Here is a 12,220-nt window from a genome sequence, read left to right on the forward strand (position 1 = left end):
TCAAACTGTACATACATACATTAGATGCAATGTGTTAACTAAATTTGATTAACAACTAAACTACTTAGCCGGCCTGGTCTAGTACGATTACGAGTAAGAGTAAATTAAAAGTAGTTTTGAGTAAATAGGCAATGGTGCAGGACAACTAACTTAAGACTCTTACAAGATGCACACATTCAACTCGATACACTCTAAATAATACATACAAAGTAGGGGGTAAGGCATACATCTCGTATGCTACTAATAAATAGTCGAAGAAACCATCAAGCGTACAGACTAAAGCCCTGAATGGTTAACGGGGGAAAACAAACATTACGATCAATCCAATTCAGTCACAATTCATTTCAGTTACAATCGTTCATTGCCGGGCCCTTGGATAGTTGGGCCGCATACATTAAAATCAACATTATACACGTCACATAACACTATACTACAGCTACATACACATATTAATCCTTTTCCTTCCGATAATTACAAAACAATGTGTGAAAGAGGGTTCTCAAAATAAAGACTAGTTTGGATATGATAGTTGATAGTTAAACGCCTGCCACCTGCCTATGGTATCTTAAACGCACTCAATGCTGTCATAGAAGATCTCTTCATCTGGCTCTGGTTCCGATAGCTCCTCCTCAAAATCATCAACGTCGTAGGATATCAGGGACTGCAGGCTGTCATCCAGCAGCTTGTGCTGCACATGATGCACCTCAAACAGTTTGGCCTCCTTCTTCTCCTTCGGCGGGGTGCCGAACCAAATGGAACCCTCCGCCTCATATCCGAATTCAGGAACAGCGCCTTCGCCCCGATCATCATCATCAGCCTGGGCTGCAGGATCAGCTCTGGCCTCGATGGAGTCACTGTAGCCATAGTCGAAGGTCACCAGGAGATTGGCACTGCCACAGTCCATGGAATCGGGCGTTGTGTACTCGGTGTAATAGGAATCGTAGGCCGTCTCCTCGGACACATCGTGCAGCTCATGGGGCAGATATCGATCCATTTGAACCTTTCCCTGGCTGCTGCTGCTGCTCGTTTGCCATAGTTGCCAATTGTGGTTATTAAGACGAAAATTTGGCTTTTCAACGGTGTTGGCCAAATTCTAAGCATCGTTTTCGGGGGATTCGGGGAGAGCAAAGAAAAACAGAATAGAATATCAAATATTTGGTTCAATGTGCACAGTCAAGCAATGAGAATTAGAACGAAAATAGAAACAAGAAAGGGGTTTAGACGGCTGTTTAGGCACATTAACGAAAAGAATGGTAATAAGATCGTTAGGAAAACACAAAAGTTTTTGGTGTTAGCATGTAGCGGGAGAGTTGTTCTCTTGAACAGCGGTTAGATCCCTCAACCTTGGGCACAATATATATTTTTGGTTAGCACAGAGCGATCAATCAATCAACCAATCAGTATATGTACAGCATGTGTAAGTCACTCAATTCGTTTACCTTACTTTTGGCAATTTTAAGAGTTGAATCGAAAATTTGTGTGTTCTTTTGTGTGCACTGCCCGTTTGCTATTGTAGAAAGGGTGAGGGTCTAGGTCTAGATAGTCTTGGTAGGCTAGATCTACTACGAACTACATCGAAATAAAAACCATTGCTGGTGTAACTCAGTGTTGGGGGTAAGCAAAAGAAAGCCGTGGGGTTGGCGGTGTGGGGATTCGTGGATTGGTTTGGTTTGGAGAAATGGTTGAGCTTAACCTACTAGGTGAGATACAACAAAAGAGACTTACGCGTATAACGAATGGCGGCAAAGTGTCTACTTCATTGTCTTTGCTTCTTGGCCAAAAACAAAACAGACAAACGATATACAACAGAGGGCTCGAGATTGAGATCTGAGCTGATTTTGGGGCTGAGCTGATCTGAGCTGAGCTGAGGAGGATGTTCTGTGGGCGAGGGCGCTGCTCCTTTTCGTTTGGCCATCGCCATTATCTGTGGCTGTCCGATACCAAAAATCCAGTCGCACTCTTTACTTGGTTTTAGCATTTCGGTTCTTATTTTCTTTTTTCTTTTTTGGCATGCAAGCAGTCGAAATTTGTGTATTCACCACCAACACGTCAATCAATCAGTCAATCAGTACACCACCTTAGGACCACAAACACGGGTAACATCTGCTATCCATACCAACTCCGATGATTATTTTCTCTGTGTAGCCTGGCGTTTGTTAGGAAAAGTGGCTTGTTTCTGATTTCACAATGGTTTTAGTTACATTTTGGGCTGTTGGTGGTTTTTGGGATTTGGGTTGGTTGGTTGGTTTTGTTGTTGGGCGGTTGGTTGGACATATTTTTATGTACATACATATTTATACGTTTTTTGCGGGGTTATTTTTGGTTCGGTCAGTTTTTCGGATATACAAAATACGAGTATATATGTGAGTTATGACAACAACAGACAGTATAAATTTTTTGTTTTGTTTTTGGAGTAGACATACAAACAGGGTAGAAAGGCGCAGAAAGAAAAAGTAAAAGTAAAAAGAAATTACAGCATTAGATACAAATTATTTCAAGTGTGATCATCTAATTGGAATTTTTCTTTGGTGGTTTGTAATGCACAAACAAAGCCAAAATAAGCACTTTATGCTGTCGATGGTGTATGTTTTTGTCCTGGTGTAAATGTGGATGAGAGTGTTTGGTTAGTTGGATCTGCGGATGAGATATCGACCACGTGATGATATAAAGGACTATTTTCGAATACATTCAAGCCATATGATAAAACCAGATTCCTTGCAGGTTCTTATAATGATATGTTTGCTGGCAAGCAGTTACCTAACTTAGGGCAAGTCTTTTGTTACACGAAATTTATTTCTTCCTTCATAAGTTTAACAAATAAATCGAAAAGTCTGTTATACTCTAATCGGTTTTATATTTTTATGTAATAGCGTTTTCGCATAGGTTGGTATAAGCCCATCTGCTTCATACACAAATCAATAAATTAGCCTTTAAATTAAGCCCAATAAGTAGTTTAAGTATAGCTTATAATAATTACAAAGAAAGCAATAATAATAATAATAATTTTTAAATACACACGCAAACTAATAATTATGCTTAAACTCGCTTTCGAACACAATGAGAAACTGGCTGATCCAACAATGAGGCATGCATACTTGAGGAAAATATACTGAGCCACAACAATCGTGATTTGCATAGTATATGAGTAAATGAAATGATATTGTACAGGCATTTGATTGTTGTTTTACGTTTTATATACATAACTATATAGAGGAAACATTGCAGTTGTTGTTGCTGCCGCCGCTGCTAGTGTTGCTGTAGTTGCATGTGAAATTGCTGATTAATTAAAGCCGGCTACTGAGCACCTAAGGCATCGATAGGCAGTGAGAGTTTGATAGGAGGCACCTTTCACTAGCCAAGTGTTAAGTCAACGACCCAAACCCGAAGCAAAAGCAGTAGGGTCTTAAAACGGTATTCTAGGGTGCGGAATATTGAACATACTGTTGAGACTTGTGAGGTGTGTTGACCATTCTTGGACTGGAGAATTGATTTGTCGAAGGTTTTGGTTTGGGGAAAACTCATCTTCATAAAGCTGACGTTGCTATGGCAAGAAGTGGCTTGAAATTCTTTTGAAAAAACAAAAATAACAAAATAAAAATAACAACGAAATATATTTTGGATACAAGTTAATGAAGTTGTAATGCGTTTTGAAAACAAATTTAAATCCTCAACAAATATTCAACAATGGGAGATTGTTGAGAACTTTACTACAATAACAAGCAATTGTTAATTAAATTGTAGACATATACTACAAGAAATCAATTGTTGTTTCCGTCGATGGAATAATATTTTTAAGTGATCTATTTTCTGTTGAAAATTGTGGAATTTTCTCATCGCAATACACAGCTAACGAAATAAAGGACAAACAACGAGGGCAGAGAACATATTTCCTTGCTGAGGCACGAGACGTTTACGTGATCGATTGGTTTTAAATTTCGAATATATATGCATGTAACTGTAGTATATATGTATGTAGAGTATATATATGCCGTGGGTTAATTGTATGTTTAAATAAATATATATGCACGTTACTATGTATATTAACGTGGACAGTTAATATTGGGTTCGTATGCTTCTGAGTTCTATTCTTGTTTTGATTTGATTTCATTAACTGTAACGAGGATGATGATTCTTGTGGTTCTTTGTTGTTTCGTAAACGTTATCGAAGGCATATTAAACGGAATTCAGTAGATATTCATATATATAAATGTATGTATCGGTATTATCAGTAGTATTATAATAATTCACTTGAACCAACCCAATAATGTTGATTTGAGAGTGCGTACCTTGCCACTGTCACTGTCGCCGCCATAGCTGGAAGTGGGCGTGGTGTTCTCGCCCAGATCCCGGCCGATGGCTCGGCCACCGGAGCCCCCAGTCGAGGCACTACTGTACCGCCGGGACACGCCGCTGCCGGACGAGTTGGACGCCGGCGAGTGGCCACTGCGCCGGTGGTTCTGGTGGTGGTGCTGCTGCTGATGATGATAGGGCGCCCCCGTTCCGTTGCCACTCAGCTGGAGATCCTTGCGCAGCGTCGAGCTGAGCTGGGCGGCAATGGAGGTGGTGGTGGAGCTGCCCCTTACGCCCTCCGGCGACTGCTGGGCACGTGACAGGGAGTCCAGATGACGCACCCTCGAGCTGATCGTATCTCGCTTCAGCTTGGGCAGCGGCGAATTCTGGAGCACACGCGGGGACGGAGTCGTTGCGGCCATCGGCTGGCTGCGATTGCCAGTCGAGCCGGATGAGTAAGGTGTGGTGGCCAGCGGTATCGAAGAGGAGGTCGAACTGCGGCTCGTGTTCGTGCTCAGCGAATGGTTGGAGGCGGACGTGTCGGCTCTCCGCAAGCTCTGCAGGTTACCAGTGCTCCTGCTCAGCGAGGATTTGCTGCCGTACGAGGTGCTGCTGGAGTTGTGCGCCGATGGCGGAGAGCGTCCCGCCGTCGAAGGCCGTCCCGTTGGCGGTTTGCCGGAAAAATAGGCCGCCGCCTTGCTGCCCGGCAGCGGAATCTTGCTGGGCTTGCTGGCACTTCCGAACTTTCGGAAGGCATTCTGTCGCGGCGGCGGAGTCATGCCGGACTCAAACGGACTGACGCCGCCCACACTGATGCTCATCACACGGGCGGCGATATTACTGGGTGTACTGCTGCCCACGGGACACGGCGGACTCGCGTTGATCATCGTCTTGCTTAGCGGGGAGCTGGTGCTGTTCGGCGTACGGAGCTGTGGATTCTCGTGCTCGTGCGCCGACTCCGTGCTACTGCTGTGCTGCTGCAGCTCGTCCATGGCCAGCGGCACCATGGCCTTCATGCTCGGCGTACTGATCTGCGTGACTGGCGGGGCGGGCATGGCCGTCGAGGCGGAGTCCACTGAGTCTGAGACTCCGCGACGACTCAGCATCAGCGTGGTGGAAGCCGAGGAGCGATTGGTCTCGTAGTCATGCTGCGAGGAATGCAGATACGAGTTGCTGGTGCTGTTGTTTGCCTGCAGGCGCGACTCCACCAGTCGCAACTGCGCCTTGGTGCCCTCCAGCTCGATGCTCTTCTCCTCCAGCTGGTAGCGCAGATGCTCGAACTCCTCGCTGCTCTTGTCCAGCCGCTTGGCCAGCAGCGTCTTGGACTTGCTGGACGACTCGAGCTTCTGGGCCAGCACCTGGTTCTGCACGGTGAGGGTGAGCAGGTGGCGCTGCAGCTCCAGAACATTCGTCTCTAGGAGAATGGCCGCGAATCGCTTGGAGTCGGTCAAACGGCACTTGGAGTTGCGCGTTCCGGGCGTGCTCACGATGCCATCAAGTCGCCCCAAGGATTGCTGTTGCTGTTGCTGCTTCCTCAATGTTATATCACTGCCTGAGCTTTGATGGAATGCTTCCTGCGCTGGCTGATCGAGGACGACCGGCTGGAATGTGTTGTTGCTGTTGGGACGACTGCCATTGGAGAGCACCGTGGTGGCTGAGGATAGAAAGTTGCGTTGACTGGAGTAATCCGACTGGCTGGCGCTGAAAAAATGTTAAATGTTAAAATATATTTTTAAAAGTCATATATTATTCTTACCTGGAAGAGCTCTTGCTTTGCTGCTGCTGCTGCAACTGCTGCACTCGCGAGCTCAGCTCCAGCTTCTGGGCCATCGCCAGTTTCAACTGCTCCTCGAGATCCTTTTTCACCCCCACCAGCTCCTCCACCTGGTCGCTCATCTTGGCCGCCTTAATGCGACCGGTCAGCGTCTCCGCCTCCATTTCGGCCAGCTTGTCCAGCAGGCGATCGCGCTCCTTGCGCAGCTGCTTGATATCCTCGCGATTCAGTCGCTCCACCTGCTCCCGGAACTGCTGCGGCGTCATTCCATCCTTGCTCGCACCCTTGCCCTCACCCTCAGTCTTTTGGGCATTACCCTGCTGGCGCTCGTAGCTTTGCAGCTGCTCCACCTCTTCGCGTAAGCGATTGGACTTGCGGTGGATGACGTCCAGCAGGTTGAGCAGCTCATCGTCCGATTCCGCACAGCTCAGGCGATTCGCCGCTATGGCCACCTGTTTAAAAAAGAATAGGTTACATTAAGAATCGATTCTATTTCATTAGAAAAATAGATCCTCACCGTCATAGCACCGTTGGTGGAGGAGGCACTGTGGCCCTCCTTGGAGGAACTGGTCTCCGTTGAGAAGCCGGAGTCTTGCACAACGCTGCCGTTGTTGTTCTCTCCGCTCTTTGGCTCTTTCTTGCCGCTGTGCGAGTTGCTGCGGCTGCGCGTCAGCGACGAGGACGACGCCTCCGCTCCGGATGAAGTGGCAGCTGCCGACGCTGACGACGTGGACGGTTCCTTGTGCGACAATTTCCGCTTCATACGTATGCCCGGCTCCCATTCGCGTCTGCTGTAGAGGTGAGAAAGATATTTATTTTCTGTTATATGCATACATTTCTAAAAACCCAAACTCACCTGGTGGCTAACGAGGAGCTGCCGCCACCCACCGAATGACTGCCACCCATGGCACCCACCGAAGATGTGGGCGTCGAGGGCGTCGCGGACATGGAGGCCATCTTGTGCTTGAGGTCGGGAAAAGTCTCGATGACCAAATCCCTGAACTCCAGCAGGGCGCCCACCTCGTGCTGCAGCTCCTGCAGGGACTTGGTCTGCTCGCTGTGGATGTGATGGCTCCCGTAGCTGTTGCTGTAGGGCGTGTGGTGGCTCAGGTGGTGGTGGTGCAGGTGGTGCGGGTACGTGGCCCCCACCACCACGGTGGCCGTGGGCGAGGCGGAAACAGCTCCGACCCCCGACGCACCCGCCATCAAATGTGGGTGGTGGGCGGCGCTGCTCATCGGCAGGCACTCCATGGCCCCGCTGGCCAGGTCAGTGGTGCGCAGGACTCCACCGAGATGGTGGCCGATGTTTCCGCTTCCGTTGGAGCCCCCAATTCCGTTCCCGTTGCTCTGACTGTGGTGGCTGATGCAGCTTCCGTCCGTTTTGCTGATGCCATGCGTTGCAGGTTCGAAGCCTTCATTCTGTAAGGAGATAATGGAAACTTAATATTCTGAAGGGTAGCTAACTTACTTAAAAAGGTGAAATAAAAATAATTTTTATACCCAACCCGTTTTGGCTTTTTTTCCAAAGCTTACTTCAATTATTGTGTTGTTTTTGTTATATAACCTTTATAGAAATGTAATCAAATATTAAATGTAAATTTATTTTTCCATTAACAAACGTTCAGGGCTAACCAGTCATCTTTTATGCCCTCCGTTTGCTAGCTCAAGTTTCCCAGCCATTTTGTATCTATTTTCAGTTTAAACTCATCCATTAATAAATTCAATTTATAAATGGGAAAATAATAACCTAAAAAACTCTTAATAAATTGTTGAAAACACTGCAAAATTGTGAAATATTCTATGGATCATCAATTAACATAAAACGTTTCCCAAGTTGAACAACTTTTCTTAACCAATACTCGGTGATCACGCACAAGATGAGAAAATCCCATGAATCATTGTTGTTTCGGATTTCGATGGTCAAGTGCGATGGGCTGCACTTTCAGTCGGGCCCCAAGATCAGCTTACATCGCCACAAGTCATTATCAAGGGGCTTTACGCAAGGGCTTTACGTCCCAGTGGGATCGATAATTACTGCAGAGAAAACACCGCATTGCGTTACTTTAAGTAAATTGAATTGATCATCATGGTGGGGCAATCGATGGACAAGGAGTTCGGGAGCAGTGCGAACGATTAGTGAATGACATACAAATTATGATTGATGAATTGCAGAGCTCGGGAGAGCGATCGCCCGCTGGCCGGCGACCCGTGGAGAAAACTGTAGCAAAAGTGCAGCTTAATGCAGCCGCTGCATGCACGCCGGCAACATGCAACTAGCAACTAGCAACCAGCAACATATGTAGCTGCAACACCAATCGATGCAGCAATTTGTGACAATCATGCTGTGTGTTTGGCCCAGGCCATGACTATTCAACGCAGGCCAAGTCAACGGACTGAACCGACTGTCTTACAAAACTAGAACAGGCCGCAGATGGTCGATGGGGCCAAGTAAAAGTAGTTTTTCTCTTTATTTTGTCTGTTCACTTCTATTTTCCTCTTCTCCAGCATCTGCTCTGGAAAAGAAACGGGAACTGCACAAAAAACATCGGCACTTAGTCATTAAAATTGGTATTCCGAAAGTGCAGTGGCGGTATTTTTTTAAATATAAGAAATATTTTATATCAAATATAAAAAAAACTTTAAGAATCCAAAACCTAATCTACTATATTTAATACATTTTCTTCAAGTGCACCATTGTTGGTAGATTTGTTTGTCAACCGGGTGGAAAGCTTTCACTGGACGAGAATGTTTCTCGAGCGGCGGCAACTCAATTGATTGGCAAAATACTTTCACATGCAATAAACATAAATTTGCATGGCAGCCGTTTTGTCGGCCGGCTTTAGCTTTAGCTATAGCTATTGATCAAACAAACGTCGGCGAGTGCCATGAATATATACATATATATGTGGCAATAGAGGGGCCAAAACCAGGCAACTGGGTTGTCTGTTTTCTGTTGTTCTCGGCCAGCAAGAAAAAGTAAAAGAGGTGAGCTAGGAAAAACAGAAAAAAACTCAGATGATTGCATGCAGACTACCGACTACCAATGGAGTTTTGTCGGCAGTCGGAAATGTTGGTCAGACTAATGGCAAAATCATTGCAAATGAAGCATGAAAATTGGCCCACATTCACATGACATGGCTGGGCCATTCCATTATTTAATAGCTAATTAACAGAGAGGGGCCCAGGAAGCACAGCTCATAATTCCATGGCTTGCATAATCGCCATGCACTTTTCCTCCCTTTTTACTTCTCTTTCGGGGGTTTTTTATTTTGGCCGACTTGCCTGTGGAGCGTGGCGAACATCAAAGCATGGGAAGTAGTGGAGAAGTCACATTGAAGATCGTGTAATTATATAGCAAAATCCATTGTCAACCACGAAATTGAAACCGAACAATTCAAACGTCGACTGACTGTCACTCAAAGACAAAAAAACAATAATAAAAAAAAATGGAGAAAAACTAAGCTCAATGTCGGCGTACTGTCATCCGTTCGAGCATCTCGATTGGCTTTATGATTTCAGAGTTTCATTGCTCAATTAACTCGTGGATCTGGCCTTTTGGCCCACGGCCTGGAAAATAGTCAGACAAATCTACGGCCGAACAATAAAAAGAGTTTCCTATGCGCCATACCATACAATGTATTTCGGAGACACATATGCAAATCACAACTCACTCGCATCCAGCTATAGAGTATGGACTATAGACACAAGTGCTTCCTTGTCACTCGAACGAGGCGTCTGTCACTGTTTTCAAGTTGTATCTTCTCAAGCTGCGCCTAGTGGCTGCTGATACGGTTTGCTTTTCAGAAGGCGTGGAACAGTGGAGAAAAATCTGATTTTTTTTTTAGTTTATTAGAATAAAAGTGTTTTGTAAATGAATTCAAAAGAAATCTTAAAAAACAATTTAAGATGTGGCGTCTAAATCTTTAAAGATTTCGAAAAAGTATGAATGGAATTTTTTGTTCTTATTAACACCTATTGAATGTAGAAGAAATTTTTCAAATCGGACCATTCATTAAAAAGTTATGATCAAAAAATAATGAAATTCAAACAGTGCAAGCAGTCGCTTTACTGCATGCGTGCCTCCATCTCTCTCGCACATCCTTTGGCTCAGTAATGGGTATCTGATAGTCGAGGTACTCGACTAGAGCGTTCTCTCTTGTTTTGTATATGTTCTATAATTTTTGATCACTGCGTTTTGCAAACCCGACCACTGTCGCACTTCGTCCCAATCAACTCCACATCATCATCGCTGGGATCGTCGTCGTGGGCGCAAACTACCATCTCCGCACAGCTGCCACGCATTGCTGATTCCTCAAGTTTTATTACTCGCCATGGCAATTGGGTTGATCATCATCATCTCGGCATCGTTGTGCGCCATGACAAACGGAAAAACGCACTTGGCCTGGGCGACAGAGCCGCTCAATTAGGCTGCCCACCACTCGAGTCGGCTGTTGGTACACTAGCCAGCAGGGCTTGTCGAGTGATTAGAGACAGCCAACACAGCGCACTATGTGTGTAGCTTCCCACCAAACAGCAGGAGATCTTCCTACCACTTTGCGTTGGAACATAAACAGTTGGTAGTTCTTCAGAGTGCCTGACACCGGAGCAATTATCAGGAGAATATGCAATAAATCCAGGCAGCAACTGTTTCATAAATCAGAGAACGTTTGCCAATTGTGGAAAGTCATAGTTTGATTTAAGGCACAACTTAATCAGGCAAACAATGACGAATGCGTAAACGTTTGTTCAACGAATTCAACTGTAAGTAATCGTTATTTTCAGCTTTGGTTTCTATTGTTTTCTTTAGTTTCTTGAGTGGCTAGCACTTGTTTGATCGATTTTCCGCCATTCTTTTGCACAATCACTTCCTACCCTCTACACATATTTCTCTATTTCTGTTACGTATACGTAACATTTCGCTGCAATTCCTAAGCTTCAGCTAAAATGTATTTCCTCTGTACTTTGCTTAGTGATTCCACTTGGTTTTAAATTGATTTTCATTCATAAATATATTTTTAGATTACATAAGGAAACAAACTGAACAGTTTAAGGTTTGTTTAAACTAAAAACGCCTTTTCGTAATAAAGGAAGATGTTTTAAAATGACTCTAATGCGATTAGTGCGATTCAAAAGTTCGCCAATAAACCAGCGATCGTAAATTTAATGTGTTTCAGTCAAAAATCAACGGCAGTAAATATATTTGGAGAGAAAACAAATATACTTTTTCAGGCATGAACATTGGCACACTTAAGAAATAGTTTAATACATAAAGCTTAAAATCCATCGACGATCGTAATTATTTTTAATATTATTTTTATTGGATATTTCTTTGATTTTGACCGAAGAAATTTCTATTATACGATCGTTTTAATTGAAGTTTACCATGCAACAGCAGTATTTCTGAAGTGCAACCTTCTCCGACCCGCCCCCTCATTACAATTAGTGATGGGTTTGCATAACAGTCGAATATATTTCGAATATGTGTGCATTTAAGGGGATGTACCAGTCTGGTAGTAGTGCTCATATAATTATGCATGTAAAGCCCTGCCTGGCGAGGCGAAACTTGCGGGACTGGGACTGCTCAACGGTTTATTACGGATTGGGAGCGCTTATTAATTATCCGACCCACTCCCCGAACATGACTTATGGCGTTTTTAACAGTCATCGCCCGGCACATTGACTACGCCAATTTATATTTTCAATTCCAATTCCTATTCAATTTCAATGCAGTTACATGTTGGCGTCTGGGTTTGGCCGCCAGCCTCTGACGCAACTTGGAACTAGACAACAGGGTCTTTGGGGTCTTGGGGCATTGTGCGTTTGTCGATATGGTGCTATGCTGTGCCGTTTTGCAGCTCTGATAGCCTCTTGGTTTAAAAATTAAAAGACAATTGCAATTGCCTTGTCTGATATCTAAGCATCTGCAGTGCCACGCCAAAAAACGATACAAAAAATTGTATAAAAAATAAAAACCTACCGCCGCCAAAAGCCATTTCCCATTAGGCGTCATTAGTTCGCCTCTTTATGTTTTTGGGTGTAGTAGTAGTAGTTTTTATTTTTTAATTTTTTATAACAAACAGCAAATTGTCGGACTCTGTGTTTGCCACACATTACCCTCCATATGTGGCAACGGAAAATAATTGTCTAATGTGTTTG

At 44.6% G+C, this 12,220-nt stretch overlaps 1 protein-coding gene across 6 annotated transcripts in view; it reads right to left on the reverse strand.

Moving 5' to 3' along the window:
* Positions 1-322: 322 nt before the first annotated feature.
* Positions 323-12,220, reverse strand: part of jvl (javelin-like) — a 70,011-nt gene continuing 58,113 nt past the window's right edge. For 3 of the 6 annotated variants that reach the window (XM_017147097.3, XM_070217016.1, XM_070217017.1), the window contains 5 exons: positions 6,921-7,483; positions 6,582-6,855; positions 6,047-6,516; positions 4,287-5,991; positions 323-1,093 (listed from right to left, as the gene is read on the reverse strand). In XM_017147097.3, the coding sequence (XP_017002586.3) occupies positions 566-1,093; positions 4,287-5,991; positions 6,047-6,516; positions 6,582-6,855; positions 6,921-7,483 (3,540 nt within the window). In that variant the 3' untranslated portion in view covers positions 323-565. The other 3 variants (XM_070217018.1, XM_070217014.1, XM_017147101.3) reach the window with 3 other exon arrangements.

The sequence above is a fragment of the Drosophila takahashii genome, chromosome 3R (genome assembly GCF_030179915.1).
Source record: "Drosophila takahashii strain IR98-3 E-12201 chromosome 3R, DtakHiC1v2, whole genome shotgun sequence".
NCBI classification, from domain to species: Eukaryota; Metazoa; Arthropoda; class Insecta; order Diptera; family Drosophilidae; genus Drosophila; species Drosophila takahashii.